The following is a 21,660-nucleotide window of genomic DNA, read 5'->3' as shown; positions in this document are numbered from 1 at the left end:
CCCCATTTAATTTCATTAGTAGCTTCTGTGAAGTTGTACTTCTTCTTGTCAGATTCTTCTGGGGTTGTACTTGCTGTTATAAAAATGAACTGAACCAAATGACAAGCTGAGATTTAGTCAAAATATAGTGATATTTTGAATGATGTAAGTAATGAAACTGTACATAATTATCTGTGTTTTGGATGTTGGCTGTACAAAAATAAGTGAAAAATAGGTAGATTACATTTGTCATTCCACCTAAGGGAGAAAATAATTGATTTTAGTTTGTCATTTGCGTAGTTTTCAAAATACAGCTAATACAAGCCTGTTCTCAAGTGTGGTAGTTCTGCTGTTGAAGCAAGCTTGTTATCGACTTACATTAGACAATGTTCTTGGAAATGTAACAAAGTTGGAGAAGAACCCATCATATTAAAATTGTAATTTGCCTGTCTCTGAGTGCTATAGGCTTGATTTTTTTCTCCTTGAATAAGAGAAGCTCACTTTTGGGGGATTTCTAGCTATCATATTTAATCTTGCAGTATACTGAGTAAAGTTCTGTTGAGAAAGCATTTATTCACTGCGAAACACAACTTTCATTTTGGCATTATTGCCAGGCAGGAGTAGAACATGGGTAATGGAGAGGAAAACAAAAATAGTTTTGAAAGTAGTTGTTGTAAATAATACATATGCCAACCCCATTACTGACAGTAAAAAGTAAGCTAAATAGGTATGGATTTTTGAAAATTTGCTTTGTTCCTGTATGAGACACACCAGCTTTAATGTCCAAGAATATTTACACCCACTCTGGTCATTTACTAAGTGTGCTACTGAACACCAGAAAAAAATTTTCATCAGTGCTAAATGCTTGATTGAAGAATTGGGGAGAACTGGAAGAATGCATTCACTTGAGTAATTAATATTGCTTTAAAAGTCTGCAATTTTAGTCGTCTTTGTAGGTTTGTGTTTGTGTTGTTTCAGTTTGGGGTTTGTTTGTTGTGTTTTTTTCTTTTCTTTTTTCTATTTAATCTTTTATCTGACACATTAGCTGCTGGGGGACGGAAATCTTGTGGCTCTGATGGGGTCCTTCTAAATCAGAAGAACTGCATTCTGCCTTAGTTCTGTCCCAGTCTTTCTCTGCAAGCCTGGTAGCTCTCTTGACAGACTCTACCCTGTCATCTGGGAGCAGCAGTGTCTTTTGTGTGTTAGTGGGGAGCTAGAGCTGTTTTCTGTAAGGAAAGATTCACAATCAGCTATTTTGTCTTTACTCTTCACTCCCTGCAAGTGTCCCCATGTCCAATGTGGAGAAGCTGTTTCCAAAGCCAGGGCTGGAATCCCAAGGTGAAGTCTAGCTCTGCCTCAAGTTCACAGGGCACAGTGTGGTGTTTGAAGGCTGCAGATTGACCCTTCTCAGTCTCATCTTCAATTGGTGACTATTATCCCCAAAGGATCTTCTGCCACCCAAGAGAGGGGGCGGGGGAGGAGGAGTAGAAGAGAGGGAAGGTGAGAAGGAAAGACAGTACTTTCCCCCCATCGTTACAATACTTGCTTAGTGACATGAAACATAGGAATCTTTACTGGTTTTCCCAGTGGCAATGCATCTGCTGGAGCAATGAAGCTGGTGAAGGGTCTAGAGAACAAGTCTTACGAGGAGTGGCTGAGGGAACTGGGGTTGTTCAGCCTGGAGAAAAGAAGGCTGAGGGGATACCTTATTGGCTCTCTACAACTACCTGCAAGGAGGTTGTAGCGAGGTGGGTGCCAGTCTCTTTACCCAAGTAACAAGTGATAGGACAAGAGGAAACAGCCTCAAGTTGCACCAGGGGAAGTTTAGATCGGATATTAGGAAAAGTTTCTTCACCAAAAGTGTTGCCAAGCACTGGAAGAGGCTGCCCAGGGAAGTGGTTGAGTCACCATTCCTGGAGGTATTTAAAAGACATGTAGATGTGGCACTTAGGGACATGGTTTAGTGGTGGACTTGGCAGTGTTAGGTTAACTGTTGGACTCTGATCTGAAAGGGTCTTCTCCAACCTAAATGATACTATGATTCTGTGCTGTATGGTATGCAGCACTTAGGTCCAGTGGAGCTCAGTGGATGTCTTTGTACCTTCCTAGTTTCAGTGTAGGGGAACCTCATCTAAGAAAAGTCAGTTCAAGAGTAGTCCATTAAATGCCATTGTCTGTGGTGCCCAGCTTCCACATGGTGTTTACAGAGGGGCCTTTGCGTGGGGGTGTGTAGGGGGTGGTCAGGTTCAGCAGCTTCCTGTTGGGTGCAAACACACAGTGGAATAATGCAATAGTTGGAAGAGATCTGTTACTGTTTAAAAGGCAGTAGTGATGTGTACTGCTTTTCCATACGTATCTGGTCTGAATTGCTAATTAGAAGGTCTTGGGCTGTTTCGTTTTGTTTTGCACTTAGAATACTATGAACATGCAACTTGAAAGAGGTTGTGATCATTCACCCTTACTTACTTCCTGTTGCTTCAGAAATAAGCATTTGTGCCCAGGGTTTAATGCTGATATGCTGCTGTTGCACTCTTTCTGACTAGGTGGTAGCAGAGAGAGGAATTTTATTGCATCAGCCAAGCATGTGCTGGTAGGATCATCATTTTGTTTTTCTTATCCAGGATGTTAGAAACAAGGGCAGCTCTATGGAGACAAATTTTATAGGTAATGGGCTTCTACTTACTGCTCTTTCATATGTAAATTTCCTAAAGACAGAAGAAATATTCTTCTTTTGGGTATATAAATGGCTGTTTTACATGGCTGGGGGAAGTTCGTTCTTTAGATTGCTGTTGGGAAGAAAAAACACAACCACCACCACCACCACAACAGACGGGGACCCACTTTGCATAATACCACACTCCTTTTAAAAAAAAATCTGGTGGCTTTTTCAGCTGAATATCAGAATTGTACTTAGACTCACTATTGTCATTATTGAACATGCTGTTTGGGACTACCGTCTTTCGTACATGGCCTTACTGCTTAGATGTAACAGCCTGTCTCCTGTTCCAAGTTCGCAGATTTCCTTCCCCATCTTCCCCCCCACCCCGCCGTTACTTGGAAAGGCAAACAGACCAAAGCACTCTTCCCCTTTCCTAATAATGGTTCATTGTTGGTTCTAGTAGAATAACTTTTCTAGGAAGGCTTTTCTACTTAGCTTGTTTACTGCTAATGCAAAAGCCACCCTCTGGAACAGTGTTGTTTCCCTATGCCTTTGTTGATGTCTGCATGCCAACCAAGCACACGCTTATCTCTTCAGATGCCAGATTATTTTGCTTTTTTATTTGATTGTTGTTTTGTGTCCTGCTCTGCCCCCTCCCCCCTTTTTGTTTTTCCAGGGGCTTCTTAGCAGCATTTCCTTTCCTGAATGGCATACTTTAGTCATTGCCATGCAGTTCAGGTTGGCAAAGTAAAATTTCAGTTCTGCTCTATTCCCAACCGGCTGTAACTGGCATTCTGTTTTTCCAATTAATGCAAATCAGTTTGAGGCCTTTTGAAAACAAAAAAAATTCCCGAGAAAAACGGCATTCAAAGATGCTCAAGATATTTTACCATGCAACATAGCAAGAACTCGCTAATTAGAATTTGCGCTCCAAAAATATTGAGGAAGCAAATAGCCCGTTCTGTTTTGTTTTTGGTTTTTTTTAACCAGTTGTTACCTGTCTTTATAGTGTTCAGCAAACTTTTCCTGACACTGCATAGATTACTTGTTTTATAAGCTTTTGGTGTAATGTTCTGATTCTGAAGAATCTTACCAATTCCTCTATTTCAGATGATTTTGCTGAAGTGCAAATGTTTCTGAGATGTTTCAATTCTTGCAGCCTATGTTCAAAACCAGAATGATATTTCAGTACTTGCTTTTCTCCAATATGTTTTTCAGCTGTAGGTGTTAATAGCGGTATTGAGGTTTGCAGGATAATTTGAGTTTGCTTTCCTATTGTCTTGCCAGCTAGCAGGTGTGAATGGGGATCATTCACACCTGCAAGAGTGGCCAGTTACAAAGTTCCAAATTAACACTAATCTGGTAGATTTTTCTTTCCAAAAGTAATCTGCTGAGTTTATAATGTATGCCAACTGAGAACACTGAAAACCAGAATTTCTATTCTCTCAGTCTGAAACTCGTTAACTTACTAGGCACAACTTTCCCATAAATGAGTGTTCCAAAAATACATGTCAGTGGAGAAATTTCTCCTATTTTTGTCATTATCTTTTGTGTCTGTGCTCCAGCTAACTTGGACTTTCCTTCTGCCTGTCAGGATTTTTGCATTGCACACATTTTTGTCTCCTCAGTTACCGCGTTTCTCTGGTAAATAGTGTCCTTTGCGCTCCTTGAAGGAGAGGAGGAATTGTATGCCCAGAACTAGTTCAGACTTCATTGCAGTCAGGGCTGGATTGCCAGCTTGAGACCACACTGGAACAGGTCAAGGGAGTGGAAAAAATGCCATAGTGGTATGATTGCACAAGCATGAGCAAATAGTTTCTCGGAGCCTGAACGTCTATGAACAAACTTGAACGTGCTAATGCAGGTCTCTCCTTTCTAACATAATACTTATATAGAGCCACTACTTTAATCTTTACTGTAACCCATGATTAGGGTTAATGAAACAAGTTAAGATTTTTTCTCTGGAGTAACCATTCCTCATCTTCTAAAGCAGAAAGGCTTCTTTTACACATGAAGAGTTTTATTTGGTCCTCAGCCCTGCAATGGCAATATATTTTGCCTTGCACAAATGATTTAAAACCTTCTTCTGGCATAAATAATACCTTTTTTTTTTTTTCTTTTTTTTTTTTTTCCTTCCAACATAAGGAGATGCTGTGGAATTGAACAGTTTGAGGTACGGGATTTCAGACTTCCTTCATGGCTAGCAAATCCAAACTGGTTTTTGGAGGTGACATCTGTGTTTATATGCAGATGAGGTGATTAAAGACTTAGCATTGAAATTCACAGATGAAGCTGTGTAGAACCCAGCAGTTAAATGTGGATTTCAGGTAGGCTTAGGGATGGACTGTATTTCTTGGTCTTGTTTTGTGAAGAACCATCTATACTATTATAGATACCTCAAAGATGAGGTTTTCTGCACCTCTTAGTTGGATGTTAATGCAACATTTATTACATGCTATTTGGCGTCTGAAATGTGAAAATTACTCATGAAATTTCCCTGACCTTTTTCAAATGCCACTTTTAAACAAGTGGTGGGTGTATCTATTCAATTACCTTTTGGTTCTCGGGGTAGTGTGTGGTAGTCCAACATGAAATGAGAATTTGCCTTTCATTTTAGTTGAAAAAGATGTAGAGTAAAAAATGCAAAGGCAGAAACCTTAAATGAATATATGTGGTCTGTCTAAATAACCTATGTTTGAGCTTTCTGGCAGTTTGCTTTGTGGGCATTTGCAGTTCTTTAGCTTGATTATCAGTTTATTACTGAGCTGAAAAATAGGAGTCCTTAAGTCTTGTTAAAGGCTTGCTTTTAGAAAAGCAGTACTGAGAATTGTGTTTGTGCTGGTGACAGATCCTAATGTGTGCTAAATAAAGATGTAGGAAGCAATTTTATCGGCATCCAGCCAAAAATCACATTCTAGATGTTATGTGGACAGTTTTGCTCCTGCTATGAAAAGGCGAAGCAAGTGCTTGCTTCCTCACGTGCTCTTCTTTGCTCTTTGTAAAACTGACTTGTAGCTCTTTCCTGTTTGATAAAGCTAGGAGTTTTGAGCACCATCCCTAAATACCTATGAACAATGCTTTTAGTCACATCCTTTACCTCCACATGTGCATCAGTAGTCCTTCGTGCTAGGTAACTGTTGTTCTGTGCTATTGCACTAAAAAATAAAGTTGAAGTAGGCCCTTGAGTTGCAAGGGCATAATGGATGGTGGGTCTGCACCTGAGATCTTAAAAGTTGTCTGTACTTCTTGTGTATGGAAATAGAAGCAAAGAAAATTGATGCAACTTTTAACTGTGGTTTGGAGAAGTACTACATCTTGTTTTCAGCTGTGGTAGGATTTAATACTTTCTTTTACTGGATTTATGTTTTGGAGGTGGCAGAATAAATGTTTGTAGCTTGAAATATTTTATTAAAGTACCAGAAGTAACTTTGGGAAATAAGATTTTGTAGTTATTAATTAAAGCATTACACAACGCAATGATAGGGTTATCTTCTAGACATAAGCTATACACTAATAAGTCAGGAAAAACCAGGCTATATGCAGAAGTAAAAAGCAGTACTTAATTTTCTTATTTGAACAAAATGAAGTGCAAAAATTTGATATAACTGAAGTTCATTTTCATTTAAGTTAATACTAAATAAGAAATATGTACTTTATTATTCTTTAGTGAGACAGCTTTCCTCCATCCCTGCAGCATAGGTCAAAAGTATCACTCTTACTTAATTGTTGTCCTTCTTTTTCACTGAATATAAAACATTAACCTTCAAGAGGGTACAAACCACAGGAAAACTACTCTTTCAGCACTTGCTATTATGTGTCATTATCATGAATAATTTGTGGGAAATGGACCTAGAAAGAAGACTGATAGTCCGTATTTTATATCTGTGTCTTTCTCACTAACCAGTTACTTAGGTTCTTCATATTTGTTAAAGTATTAAGAATTTTTGTTTGCAGCTATGTCAAGGCATTAAGGTCAGACTGAGCATAAGAATAGCATTTCTAATGTTGCAAGTAACAAAGGAATTGTATCTTTAAATACTCAACTCATTTGAGTTCAGAGAACAGAAAATAATGTCCTGAATTAGGATAGCAAGCCTTTTTCTTTTCTTCCTCCACTCCCCCACCCCACTTTCTTTGGAGATGTTAAAGTGAAAAATAACTGCATTGAATTCTCCAGTTTGGACACTACCTGTGAGCTGAAAGAGACACCTCTGTAAATATCTCTTCAACCTGTAGAAACAAAACAGTATTTCATTTGGTTAGCCTCTACGCTTACATTCATCTAAAAAAGGGAAGGTTAAGCTTTCAGGTGATAATATAATGTTACTTGAGATAAGTTTTAAAATATTTCAGTGGAAAGGAAAATAAACCCACAAAAGCCACAACCCTGAAATAGTAGTGTGACCTTGCAAATACCTGCCTGCACACCTTCCTTAGTAAATAATACTTTGAAATACAAAAATTGGAGTGGGTGTTGATGGTGTTTTCCTGTTGGGAGGATTTCTCAATGAAATAGTTCCTGTTTTAACCAGCTGACTAGCTGTTTAACAAGAGGAAGACTTAGTGTAGGAGTAGGCACTTTTACTACTGAGTTGGCACTCTGGTTTTCCTCCAGGCTCTGTCTTACAGGGACTGGGCGATACTCCCCAAATGAGCGTGTGCTAGTTCAGTCCATCAGGGAGAGCTGATGGCTTCCTTTTCAGCAACACAGCTTCCTTGTGCATTATTTTCTTAATGTGTAAGTAGCTGGGTTTTGTTTGGTGGGGGGGGAACGGGAGGAAGTAGTTATGTTCCTTGCTTCTTCTCCTGCTGATGTTTTTGCCTACAAAGAGAATTTATTATTCCTGTTCAGTTCTAAGGACAAATGGATGTGTATCTAGGTCTGTAACAGCTCTGTATTGTTTCTTTTGAAGGCCAGAAAATGTCTTTTTTAATAGTGCCATATCACCGATCATCTTCGGAATGTTAGTACTAACAACATGGGTAGGGAATCTTAAAATCAGGAAAGAAATAACAGACATAGTGTGGAGGGAAATAACAAGTGGATTTTGCTGATTGTAAGGGACTTCTGTGATTCATTGTAGCACCTGAGATAGTTGGGGTGGAGGTGTGAGCTCGTGTTCCATTATAATTTGCAAAGAGAGAAATTGATTCTTGTTTCACTGCTAAGCTACTGATGTAATACCAATATAGTGCCTGGAGAAACACTTGACTGTAATTACAAAGTAGATAATTACCTAGCTGCTTTTTAAACTAACACCCTTTTGGAACTAGATGCACAGCTTGGACCTATAATAGCTATTGTGAAAATAAGTGTGTCTCATGCAGCTTCTGTCTACTTTTTTTTTCTTCACTAATGTTTTGATAGCTCTAGTACTATTTCCCATACATTGCCATACCCTAACTTGTTTTAATGGGTTTGTGTACGTGTTATGTTTTTCTCATGGTGTCTGGTTTTGAGCTCTGTAAGTTGGTGGTGTTTTATGTAATGTAATTTCTGATTGTTTGTCCAACAGCTTCCACTGACAGTAGGAAACACTTTAAAATATTATTTTAAAGGGTAGAACTTAATTCTTGAACTAACTCCAGTGAAACTAATTGAGAATCTCATGGGTTCATCTTGTAGGATTCCTATATACATTTAACAGAAAAGTTAAGAACTTGAAGAATGGGTTTATGTCAGAGCTGATCAACTGGGTCAGCCTTGCTTATGGTCATGGGAAAATATGCAGCCATCTGACAGCCAGTGAAAGAAAACAAAGGGATTGTTTAAGTAAGGATGCTCAATGCATCCTTAAGTAAGGAAGCTTTAATGCTTCCTTCATTTCTCTTCACAAGGAGACTTTTCTACTTCTACCACTAAGAGAAAACAGTAACGTGGTTTACAAGAGCAATGTTTTTATTGTTGCTGTCTTTGTGCATGTTTGAAATGTACTCGTCAAGTGTCTTATTTTAGTTTTGGTCCACGCAGAGCATGATGATATGCAGCTGCCATTAATTCACCTTTTTATCTCAAGTACTAGAAGATGGGTGTAGTGGGTTGAACTGCTTCAACCCTCCTGATAAACCATGTGCCTGTCACTGTGAGGCTGCATTATAGAGCTTCCACTTGCTTAGTTTGCTCTTTAAAATAACTTCTAACTTCTTCCTCAGCTTAAAAAAGCCAAAGACTCAACAGTTGGACCATCCAACTCAAAGGTTCCCTATGAGGGGTGTGCCTGTTTGGACCTGCTGGGGAAAGTAACTCATTAGGGCCATGCAGTAAAGAACACTTGGCTGTACCAGGCTGTAAGTGCTGGAAGAGGGAATGTGAGGCAGGAAAGAGCCTCCTCTCCTGAGAACCAGCTTCTGTCCTTGCCTGTTCCACAAAACTCCTCATGAGGCTTTTGGAGTTGCTCTCTAATTGCATCTTCTGTGTACTGGGCATCTAGCTTTGAGATCACAAGTTGACAGGGAGAAGGGCATCAGCTGGTCTCTAAGGGATACAGTGCAAGCAAGCAGAAAGATTCAAGCATTACAAGACACCACATAGGATTAGCTACTCTCCAAAGTTTCTTAAACTAGATATCCAGATTACTAGACACGACCGATTTTAGTGTGTATGTCTGTTTATTTTGTGTATATTGAGGCTGTTAACATGCCTGTACTGTGGGGCAGATCTATGAAAATAAGTTGATTTAATAGCTGTGAGGCATTCTGATCTGGCAATGATGAGTGGGACAGAAGAACCCATGAGGAAATGCATCACTGTGTGTGCACAGCAGGCTTTCAGTCTGGGTTGCAGTAACCAAGGTGTAGCATCACGGTCAGAGGGGTGAAGTAACAAAATACTGAGCAGCTGCTTGTGAAGCGAGGGCTGTGTCCAGCTTGTATGCTGAGAGAGGCAGGAGGTCCTCTGGGGGACGATAGGAAGCGAGCGTGCAATTTAACACTGTACTGTAATGCATGTGCAGAGGCAGGCCAAATTCAAGTTCTACAAGCAATTACAAGACAACTGTTCCCTAACTTGTGAGCTGCTTCTCTTAAGGTTCTTTTCCTGTACGCTTTTGCTGTGCAGGACACTTGATTGTCAGGTGCTATAAGCAAGCAGTTGTGAACAGGTGACTTGACTGTTACTGAAAATACTGGAATACTTACATTTTTGGCATTAAGGAGACTGCCAGCCTTTAATGCTTAATTCAGGTCATGTGGTGGTTACAGCTGACTGAAAACTGTGCAGGTGCTTTCGCTTAGTAGAATAGGAAGGTCCTTTCTTCTAGATATTTTTCATTTGTAGTAAAAGGTGTACTGCTTTCTCTTTTGCAGGCCTAAGCTTAAACAAAGAAAACCTCAGTCAAAATATTTATACAGGATATAGTAGCAACATACCACTGTTCTTTGACTCAGCAAACATGTGTAATGTTCTGGTGTAGTATTTCTAAGGTATCGTTCGTCTGAAGATTTCAGTTGTTTGGTTTGCTGGTTTTTTCAATTTATTTTAGATGAATTTAAACATCTCAATATTTTCTTAGGATAAGTAAGTTCTGGTACTGAGTATTTACAATGAGGAAGCTTTTGCCTGCTGTAAACCATGAATAATCCTTCTCACATGTCTAAGATTCGGGCCTAATGCTGGAGCTCCCAGAGCCCACAGCTATCTTCCTTGTATTTCCATAGATAATCTATGCTATGGTAATCAGAAAAAAATATCACTGTATTTGGACTGGCAAAAATAAATTGCAGAAATTCTTTCAGATTTCAGGTACAATGTATTTTGGATGACCTTGCATGAAGCCCATGCTAGCCTTTTTTCTAACAGGACAGAAACACAGTAGGATTCAGCTATGGAATAATTCTACAAGTAGTATCCACTCTGCTTGAAATTAATATGTTGCGTATATTCAAGTTGATCTGCAGTGGAATTGAGGGTGGACTTTACATGATTCTGAAGACTGAGAATGAGTGGAAAATACTGCCAGAAGACCTAATCCAGAGGGCTGATAACATTGTCAAAGAAAAGCAGCATATGTGGGAAAGATCTCCATGTGTAAATGTCAGTGTAACTACCCCTATCTTCACTTTGTACAGTGCAACATGGACTCCGTATCTGTGAAAAACATCAAGATAATGAATACTCTCAAAGCAGTGTCTTCTAGGAAGATTTTCTTGAGCGTTGCAGGGGCTTCCTTGGGCCAGAAACCTGAAATTCCATGGCATTGTGGTGTTTTGGTGTGGTGATTGGGTTTTGGGTTTGGTTTTTTTGGGGGGGGGGGGGCGGGGGGGGGTTCCAGCTGAATTAAGTACACACATGGAATATATCAATTTTGTAGTGTCTTTTGGTTACTTCTGGAAAAAAAAAACCAACCAACAACATGAAATTAATTTGGATGTTATTTACACTGTGTTACATCTATTCTCCCCTCCTCTCCGCCCTATCTCTTACTTTGAGGTTGAATACATGATTGTAGTGCTGAATAGGCAGGAGGGGCCATGAATGTGTTGAGAAAGTGAGGACTACTTTAATTGTTCTCTGCTTTTGTCATCTGGGTTAAAACTGCCCCAGTGGAGATAAACAGATTACATCTTGGAGAAGCTGTCCCAGTAGGCTCCTGTTACACTGGGAAAATAGTGCGTAACATTTATTTAGGCTTCTCTGACTATAAGAAAATTGTTAGATCTGGAACTACAACTGTGTGGCTGGACCAGTGCAAATTCCTGTTTTAGGTGTGCACTTAGGCTGAATAAAGCAGTAAGATTTAAAAGAAAAATTGGCTGCACTAGCAAAAGTCTACAGCAGTGGTGGATTCAATGACAACATTTTGGGTGTTGGATTTAGAGTTCTCAGCATTCTGTGAATCATAAAAAGAAATTTAAAATACTATCTTTAAAAGTTTTTACGAAAAAGAAAATACTTCCTGCTGCTTAGGCAAGGAAGTTTTGGCTCTTTGAGCTCAGATGCGGTATTCTGTTAGTTTACATGTTACTACAGCGAGAGAAGAGTTCCCAAACTGAGTTTGAGAAAAGGTGTGGGTTTCTGGAGGAAACACTTCCAGAAACTGTGCTATTTCTTTTTTAACTGTGTGAATAATGCTGATTTGAAGTCTGTAATCTGTGTTATTTCTTAGGGATAATACACTAAAAGGCAACATACAGTACTCATTTTTCTTCAAATGTGAAAAGCCAGTGCAGATTTCCAGCATGGGCTGATAATTGCTGGCTTGTACATTAGCTTAACTTTTTTGATGACTTCTTGTTTCATAAATTGATTTTTTGCATTCTGCCAAAAGGTTCATTCGCACCAGTTCCTAATTTTTCTTGCATGTTAGTAAAATGCTGTTTTATGAACACATGCCAGAAAGGTATTTCGTTCTTGGGTTAGACAGAGAATATTTTTCTTTTGTTAATGTTTCTTACTAGTGGTTAATTATCTTCAGTTTTAAAAGTGTAGTCCTTGTTTGTAGCTGGTGTTATTTTCCTGGCTTTAGCACCAAAATACTGTCTTTCCTCGCAACTTAATCTCTGGGTTTGAGTTCTTCAGTAATGGGTATTTTTCCTCCATTACTCTAATCATAGCACCTTTGGAATCATCACTTCTCCTTTTAATAATTGACCCTTCATGGTAACCTCTCTGATAATTTAAATAATTAAGTTCTTTAAGTTTCTTGCTGTGAGGCATTTTCTACTCTTGAATAATTTTTATAGCTGTTACTGACTTTTTTTCCAACCGCCTTGAAGTGATGAGAGGTAGACATTACAATTTTGTGGAGTATTTAATTTCTGGACTCCTTAAGTTTGTGTATGGAGCTGAAACTGTTTCCCTGTTTCCCCCTTCCTCCTTTCCCTTACTTGAACGTAGTTGTGAGAATAGTCCTTTTTGCCACAGTGTCCAATTGGCAATGTCTGTTGAGGGATTTATCTGCTCTGACCCTCTCAACTCTTGTGCAAGGCCCTGCTTGATAGACTTCAGTCTCAGGTTCAGAAGATTTGGTCCATATTGTTTTGAAGACTAATACAGGGCTAAATACAGATGCTATGTCATATCTGTGAAATGTTTTAAAATGTGTGCACCAATTACATAGTAAAGCAGAACCTGGGCAAGATCAAGCAGGACTTGAGAGCCCTGGGGGCATGAGTGAAGGGGACGGAAGTCCAACTGATCTTCTACTTTATCTTGCCAATTGGAAATAGGGGTGCAGGCAGAGGTTGACACATCATGCAGATCAACACCTGGCTTTGTGGCTGGTGTCATCACAGGGCTTTAGCTTCTGTGATCATAGAAGGTTCTTTGGCAAATACAGATTACTGGGGAGAGGTGGGATCCACATACCTAGGAGAGGGAAGAGAATCTTTGCTGGCAGATTGGCTGATTCAATGAATCATGCTTTAAACTAATAAGCTTGGGAGATGGGGTCCAAAGCTGAGACACTTGTGTACTCACAAGCAGCAGGGTGGATGAGTGTACCTACCAGAGCAGTGACGAATGTGCTCCAACCCTCCAAAAAGGTTCCACCAAAAAGGTGAGAGAGTTGAGTGTCAAACTGAAACGCTTCTATACCAATGCACGCAGCATGGGTAACAGCCAGGAGGAGCCGGAAAGCTGTTATCTGACCACTATCACTGAAACTTGGTGGGATGAATCATGACTGAAGCACTGCAATTGATGGCTAGAAACTGTTCAGGAGGGACAGGCAAGGCAGGAAAGGGGCGGGTGTTGCCCTCTATGTTAAAAAATGGATTGATTGTGCAGTGCTGCTTTTTTTTGAAGCAGCAATGCACAGGTGGAGAGCTTATGGGTGAAAATTAGAGACCAAGCCAACAAAGGAAGCCTCATGGCTGTTTTTTACTACAGACCGCATATCCAGGGGAGGACATTGATGAAGCGTTCTTACTTCAACTACAGGAAGCATCACACTTGCAGACCCTGATTCTGCTAGGGGACTTCAGCCACCCTGACATCTGCTGGAAAAGATGATCTTTAAAGTTCCCTTCCAACCCAAACCATTCTATGATTCTAAAACAAGTTTCTTATGCTGCAGGACAGAGAAGACCAAGGTGTTCTGCAGACCCAGCAGCTGAGGTGCAAGATGAATGATAGCTCCGTTGCATAGCCTTGTGTACTTGCCATAGGAAAGTCAGAAAGAAATTTAAGCATGCCTCTGTATGATAAAGCCAATGTCTGAGAGAGTTCGAAGGTCTTGTTTGATTAAATTTTAAAGTATATAACTGGTAGTGATTTTATTCTAGAATTATTTTCAGAATACCCTGCAATATGTAGATAACACTGCTGTAAATGCTGTGTAACGTGCACCAAAAATCATAACAATCATATACATCATCTAATAAAAAGTACCAAAGCGTTTTGCGGTGTTCGAAGCCTGGTCAGTCATGCTTTGTGCTGAAGAGTATTGGATGTTTTCCTGTTTCAAGTTGTTGGCTTTAAATCCTCCAGGCATGTACAAATCAATGTCTGGCGTATAAAATTAGCTAATGCTCTTCACTGCGGTGTGGTACTTACTGTGAGAGAGGGTGCTATATATTTAAAGGCTTTGATGGAATAATGCCTAAATCTGTTGTACTCAGTAAGTTCATTTTCCTTTCTGAACAGGATACAAGGGAGCTTCCAGAAGTCAGTCAAGATGAATATGGTGAAGAGGATCATGGGCCGGCCACGGCAGGAGGAGTGTAGCCCCCAGGATAATGCGCTGGGCTTGATGCACCTGCGTCGCCTCTTCACAGAGCTCTGTCATCCTCCACGGCACATGACCCAGAAAGAACAAGAAGAAAAACTTTACATGATGTTGCCGGTGTTTAACAGGGTAAGCTAGAGAACCTGCAAGAGGGCTTTTCTTTATTTGAATTGAATGCTCCTATTTTGTATTCCCAAGACCTTTGGATCTAGCACAACAGAAGCTTTTCTTCCATTGGCATCCTTCCAGTTTTCCTCTGCTGTTGGAGATTTCCTTCTATTATTGCTTTTTCTGAAGTACAATCCACAGTTGCATGTAGACTGTCACAGAGCTTTTCTGCAGAGCTTGCTGTTAATACAGTCATCTGACTTCCAACCTAAACTTACTTGTAGCAAGTTTATACCCACTTGTTTGTGTGACAGCACTGTCCTTGAGTCTAACTCTTCTCCCATCTTTGCATTTATTGTACTGATGCATATTTAATCATAACATCTCCTGTTCAGACTTGGTTTTTCTAGGCTACATGAGCCGAACAATTTTAATCTCCTCTTGTAATAAATTCTCTATATACTCATCGCCTTTTACCCCTTTTCCTATGTATTGAGTCTGAATCCTTCTTCTTGGACAAGGGGGATTTTGAACAAGCAATCTGTAGGGAAGATGTAATAGCCACTTGTACAGTGCCATTCATATTTCACTACTCCCTTGTGATCAGGCACTGAGATTTTATTTGGAGACAGGACTGTGACGACTTGTCACTGGAATTACTAGGAGCTAAATTCTTCTGACGTCTATGTCACTCAGTTACTCTGCCACTTCATTGTGAGTACTAACTTTGATGGTAGTGTTAGGGTCTTGAAAGAGTAGTAGGTATAGATCTAGCTTTCCTTTTTTTTTCCTGCTGTGACCTGAACCACTGCTCCTGAAGCTTTTCTTGGGTGATGGATTTGTACTTGTATACACTACCGTGGAGAACTGGAATAATCCAAAAACTAAAATGCAAAATCTTGATAGGAAAATCAACTTGGCTTTCTCTTTTTTAGATTGATGTTTTGTTGAAAGTATGGCTTATGATGGTGTTGAACATTGAACTGCTTACATGCTGTGTAGAAAAATTAATCCTAGTCAAGGCACAGTATTAATAGGATTTTCAGTCTACTAGGTAGCATGCTTTAGTGGATAGATCCCCTAAATATCATTCTGTTGCCTTAGATCTTACTCCTAGTTCTACTGGTAACCTGTTGTGTGAGTTTGGGAGAAGTAATCTCGGTTCATCTGCTTCCTCTTTAATTTATCTGCTTGGATTGTATGCCCTTTAGTTATGGACTTTCTTAATTTGTTTTTGTAAATTAGCACAATGGAATCTTTATCTTGGCTTGAGCCTGCGAAGGTGATTTTGATGTAGTTACGTTTAGAAATCTCCCTCTGGTGGTCACAGGTGGCTGATGAGAGGGGGAGGGGAGAGAGAGAATGTGTGTCTGTGTGTGTGTCTGATTCTGAGATCCAGGAAATAGTTCTGGAAGAAGCGTGATTTTTACTAAATGCAGAGATCTAGAGGGAGGAAGGTAAGTCTGTTTCCCATGGGCATCCAAGTGGCCAGCAACAGGCAGCCAGTTAAATAACCAGTGTATCCAGGAGCTCTTTTGAGGCTTTCTTGCTTAACCATGTATGAGTTTGGGGGTTTCTGTGTTGTTTGTTTATTTTATTTTATTTTTTCTTTCTTCAGAGGTATCAGAAGTTTTGCATGAAATGCAGTTCCATTTTCTTTGTGATATTTTGAGGATTATTAATCAGTAAATCTAGAGGAGCTAAAACATTCTTAACTTTGGTTTATAGATACAGCATGTCTCAAACATTCTGTAGTTTAAACCATCTTGCTAGTTCCGGTAATGAGTGGGTTTACAGACCATTTCTGTTTCCTCATTGTTCAGGGAGGCTTATGAAATGATGAATCATGTAGTAATGAAAAGCTAAATCAGTGCATAATTAACAAAAGATTGGCCTTCTGGAAGAGTACTCAAACGGCTCCTTTCAGAGTTCAATGTGTTCGCAGAAGCATTGCTCTACCGGCGTGGTAGTAAAGCTTTTGCAGTATATGAAAAAAGTGGATGGAATGATGAAGAGGCTGGTTTTGAATGAGTAGTACATTGTTTACATTTTCTTGAAAGAGCTTTGGTTTTCCTTATTAAAAAGATGGTTTACTGATAAAATGTTTCATGTCCTATTCCTGGTTTTTACTACCACCTTTAGTCAAAGAGTATATCAATATCCAGTGCAGATGCTTGTTCTAATAGTGCAAACTTGGTTATGGGGCAACTAATTAAAAAACGGTTCAGCTCAGTCAACCTTTTACTGTAACTTTGAGCTCTCTGCATTCCCTGGAATCTGCTGACAACTCTAGGCAAGCTCAGGACGGGTAACAGGGCTATTAGTTTTTCGTCTTTCCTTGCTCTGAGTGAAAGAGCTTTAAACAGCTATTGATGACAAGATGCTCTGCCAATGTGTGTTCCAGTCTAGATAATCTTGCTTAGGTTATACCAGTGAACGCTTGGGAGGCCCTCTTCCCTTCTTATAGCGTTGTGGAAGCTAGAGGCTCTTGGATGAACTGGGAGCTGACGCATACAACTGTAAAGGGAGGTCTTGTGAAAGGTTTAGGGAAATTTGGATTGTCTGTACTGGGAATGTTGCGTAGTCTCTAATCCAAATAAAGGGTGTTTTTCTTGGTCTGCCAAAAACAGTCGTCTGCCTGGAATGTCTGGGCCCCTGTTTGCTTGCTTTATTGATAATGGTGGTTGAAATTTCCTGTATGAGAAATACTTAAGTTTTTAGTGAAAAATATTTTTATTGAGAGGAGACTGAGTGTTCGATTTGTATGTTGTATTTCTGGCTCTGCTTCATCATGACTTTGCAACGTGAGTAGGCAGGAAAAATATTTTTGGTTGTTCGGTAATGTGCCAGCGCAACTGATACTAAAGGGAGTAAGAAGTCAAACTTGGACAAAGGTTATTCTGTCTTCTGCCTTTTAACTTTTCTTCAGTAACTTTGGGGTTCCAAGGTAAGCTGGTACAGCAGTTATCTTGTATCCCTGTTGGCTGTAATATTGCAGATTTCACTGCTTGTCCCTAGACTTAAGAGTGACCTCAGTCAAGTATGTCAGCAGCTCAGCTGTAATAGTCACCCAGTTGAGTGTGAAGCAGCTGTTGAGTCCAAATCAATTGTATTGCTGTAGATCACATCCTCTGATAGGCAAATATAACATGTTGAACTAAAGTTTTATTAGAAAAATACTGTAATCTTTTACGCTTCCTGGCTCATCGGTGACTCTCCTGCAGATGTAAATGAGCAGAGGAGTATTGAGACTGTTCAGGTGTTTAGCAGGCTCTTCTGTTTTTTCAGCACTGACACAAGTGATGATACCAGAATTTGGATTGGATGCTTTGTTTGATAATCAATATCGTGGTTTTACTGTGACAGTTTTAATACAAGATTTACATCAGAAGTGTGGATGGAGACTGCTTTTTGTGTGCAATCTTAAATGAAAAGTAAATTACCTCAACAACTAGTTAATCCATTTTGAGATAATGTTGTGTTCTGTAGCTTACTGCAGTACCACAGAGTTAACGCATTTCTCCCTGTTAAATGTGATTCAATAATTTAATAACCAAATTAATGTTTAATCATGAAGAATAACTTATGAGAATTAAGTGAAAATTTACAAAAACACCAAATATTCCCTGGTAACTACTGCTGTTATGTTCAGGAGGATCTCAAGAGAGGCCTTGGGATGCCAGCGACGTGGGAAGCTTCCTGGTGTCGTCAGTTTATCGAGGGAAGACTTAATAGGGCAGTTCTACTTCCTAGTCTCTTCTAGATTTTACATGCATTGTTCTGTACATGCATTTCACCCCTGTGGGATGTTTAAGTCCAGCAGACAGTAAAAGAGTTGCTCTTAAAAACAGAACTCCTGTTGGACAATTTACTCTGGTATCTAGTCTTTACCCCATTATGTGCAATCTCAGTCTTTTGGGGCTCTGGGGTTTTCATCTTGCAAGAAAACTTGTGATTCCCTTTTTCCCCTTCATTTATCAGATCTTACCTCCCTGAATGATGACTTAATTCCAACTATGAATGTATCGTAGAGCATGCACTGTGAAAACCAATACAGTGATGAATACTGCAGCAGGAAAACTAAAACTTGTAATCTCCATAGTAATACTTCTTTGCAAAGGAAGGTAGTCCATAGTGATCCTTGTAAACTGAATGACTTTTTGATGCATCTATTTTTCATTGTTTTAGGTGTTTGGAAATGCTCCTCCAAGTACAATGACAGAAAAATTTTCAGACCTCCTGCAGTTTACTACTCAAGTTTCACGATTGATGGTGACTGAAATTCGACGGAGAGCATCGAATAAGTCCACAGGTATTGCATGGGGCACAAGTTCGGGCTTTGTGAGATGCGCATCATGAATTTCAGATGAGTCAGAATACTATGAGCTGCCATCCACAGCAACTGTGCAGGCTCAAAAATTGAAGCCTTTGCAGTGAAAATGCATTGTCTTCTGTTTCTTTGGGCTGAGAGAGAGAGGAGGAGGAGGCTAGAGTTTTCTTCCCTGGGTTACAGTGAAGGTAGAGTTCCACAAACTTGACAACACATCAAAGAGAGGAGTGACCTAAGTTGTGTCACCTACTAATAGAAGGAGACCAAGAACATGCATGTGGACAGCTGCTGTATCTTGCCTGAGGTGCCTGTTGGTGCTGTGTTTTGTCCCTTGGATATGTTAACATTCCAAAAACATGCATTTTAAATTAGCTGTTGGCCTGGAAGATAATAAGGTGGGAAAGTACAGCAAGTCTCATGTTAGGACCAATACAGCCAGCCCTAGAAAAATGTTAGTGGATTCCTCTTTTGCTCTGTTTATTAAATGTCAGGGTGAGATTTGGTTCTGTTGAACCCTGGATGTGTCAGAACCTGACCATGTATTGGGAGTTGCATAACTGAGGACAACGTGCGAAGAAGGCATGTTTCATTAGCTGTCCTCTGATCTCCTCTTCTGAACATGAGCGCTTCCGAGAAGTATCAAGTTTTTGTCTACTAGATAAATTTTAAGATCTGTGCTGGCTTCTCAGTTTGGATTTGGTGGTAAATAAGGAAATAGAGGGCTGGAAAAGACTGTGCAAATTATTATGCTTGAAGTCAGGAGTCACAAACTGTGCCAATTACAATTTCTTTCCATTTTAAGTAGAGTGACTAACAGTGAAACATTCCAGATGGCTAAACAGATATCGTAGACAAAACCGGTTCTCTATGGGTAAACAGGCGCAAAAATGCCTTTTCTTTGGGTATTTAGGGGAAGTGAATGTCCAACAGCTGTGCTGGCAGAATGGTGGTGTTCATTTGACCTTTTTTTCTGGGGAACATCTGTTATGCCTGCTAGTCAGTTGGATTCTGTTAAGAATGGCCATTTTTGTGTGTTTATTATTTAAGGCATACCTCTCCTTGTTGCTCCAAGATAATCCAGTTGTCATCCTTGAAACCTCACAAGTCAGAGGTAGATTTTGGTTTTGGTTTTAGGGTTTTTTTTCTTGTTCTCTAACCCACTTGGAAACTTAACCACAGTGACTTAGACAGTTTCGTACTCTTCTAAGCTTTAATATAATGAGTACCAATGTTTTTATTAAAATGGAAAGCAGTCATTTTTCCTCTGCTATCAAGATGGCTATTACTTTGGTCAGTAAACCCTTTTCAGACCTCACATAAGAAAGCCCGATAGGTCCGTGTTCTGCAATTGCATTGTGACTCTTGGTGGGACCAGGGAGTTGCAGTTTGCTCTCCAGAAATGATCAACTAACAAGCTGTTAAAACTCATAGTTTGCAGACTTCTGTGGTAAATTGTTGTCGTGGTTTAAGGCCAGCCGGCAATAAAGCACTACGAAGCCAATCACCCACTCCTCCCCCCCAGCCCCGGTGGGATGAGGAGAAAATACAAAGAAAGCTCGTGGGTTGAGACAAGGACGGGGAGGGATCACTCCCCACTTATGGTCATGGGCAAAAACCAGACTCAACTTGGAAAAAACCAAAACCAATTTATTTTATTACAAATCAAATCAAAACAAGGATACTGAGAAGTAAAACCAAACCTTAGAAACACCTTCTCCGCACATCCGCCCTCCTTCCTGGCTCAACTCCACTCCTGGTTTTTTCTACCTCCAGGGAATGGAGGTTGGGGTCAGTTCATCACACCTTGTCTCTGCCGCTCCTTCCTCCTCAGAGGGAGGAGGACTCCTCACCCTTCCCCTGCTCTGCCGTGGGGTCCCTCCCACGGGCTGCAGTCCTTCACAAACTTCTCCAACGTGAGTCCTTCCCATGGGATGCAGTCCTCCATGAAGTTTTCCGGCATGGGTTCTTTCCGCGGACTGATCTTCAGTCACAAACTGCTCCAGCGTGGGCTTTCCCATGGAGTCACGGCCATCTTCGGGGGCATCCGTGTGCTCTGGCGTGGGCTCCTCCATGGGCTGCAGGTGGGCATCTGCTCACCCCCTCATCTCCGTAGGCTGCAGGGGCACAGCCTGCTGTCTCACCACGGGCTGCAGGGGCTATACCTTCTCCAGCGCACCTCCTCCCAGTCCTTCTTCACTGACCTTGGTATCTGCAGAGGTGTTCCTCTCACATTCCAATCTCCTCCCCCACTGCAGGTTTCCCTTCTAAAATCCATTCTCCCAGAGGTGCTACCACTGTCACTGATGGGGTTGGCCTGAGCCAGAGGCGAGTCTGACTTAGAATCATAGAATCATTTCTGTTGGAAAAGACCTTCAAGATCATCGAGTCTAACCATCAACCATGCCCACTAAACCATGTCCTGAAGTGCCTTGTGTATGTGCTTTTTTAATACCTCCAGGGATCGCGACTCAACCACTTCCCCGGGCAGCCTGTTCCAATACCTGACAACCCTTTCAGTAAAGAAATTTTTCCTAATATCCAACCTCAGTCTCCCTTGCCGCAACTTGAGGCCATTTCCTCTCGTCCTATCTCCAGCCACCTGACGGAAGAGACCAGCACCCACCTCACTACAACCCCCTTTCAGGTAGTTGTAGAGAGGGATAAGGTCTCCCCTCAGCCTCCTCTCCTCCAGACTAAACAGCCCCATTTCCCTCAGCTGCTCCTCATAAGACTTGTGCTCCAGGCCCCTCACCAACTTGGTTGCCCTTCTCTGGACACGCTCCAGCGCCTCAATGTCTTTCCTGTAGTGAGGGGCCCAAAACTGAACAAAGTACTCGAGGTGCAGCCTCACCAGTGATGAGTATGGGGGAACAATCACCTCCCTGCTCCTGCTGGCCACACTATTTCTGATACAGGCC

General features: G+C 40.6%; 1 protein-coding gene across 7 annotated transcripts in view; it reads left to right on the top strand.

The window, feature by feature from the left end:
* The window catches only part of WDFY3 (WD repeat and FYVE domain containing 3), a 183,248-nt gene that overhangs the window by 43,905 nt on the left and 117,683 nt on the right, over nt 1-21,660 (top strand). For 4 of the 7 annotated variants that reach the window (XM_010576267.1, XM_010576259.1, XM_010576241.1 and 1 more), the window contains exons 4-6: nt 13,386-13,694; nt 14,223-14,433; nt 18,601-18,724. In XM_010576267.1, coding sequence (XP_010574569.1) covers nt 13,645-13,694; nt 14,223-14,433; nt 18,601-18,724 — 385 coding nt within the window. In that variant the 5' untranslated portion in view covers nt 13,386-13,644. Of the gene's footprint in view, nt 1-13,382; nt 13,695-14,222; nt 14,434-18,600; nt 18,725-21,660 lie in introns of all 7 variants that reach the window. The other 3 variants (XM_010576232.1, XM_010576223.1, XM_010576249.1) reach the window with 3 other exon arrangements.

Source organism: Haliaeetus leucocephalus, unplaced genomic scaffold (assembly GCF_000737465.1).
Source record: "Haliaeetus leucocephalus isolate CR32 unplaced genomic scaffold, Haliaeetus_leucocephalus-4.0 Scaffold21, whole genome shotgun sequence".
NCBI lineage: Eukaryota > Metazoa > Chordata > Aves > Accipitriformes > Accipitridae > Haliaeetus > Haliaeetus leucocephalus.
This window is presented reverse-complemented; position numbering and strand designations above follow the sequence as displayed.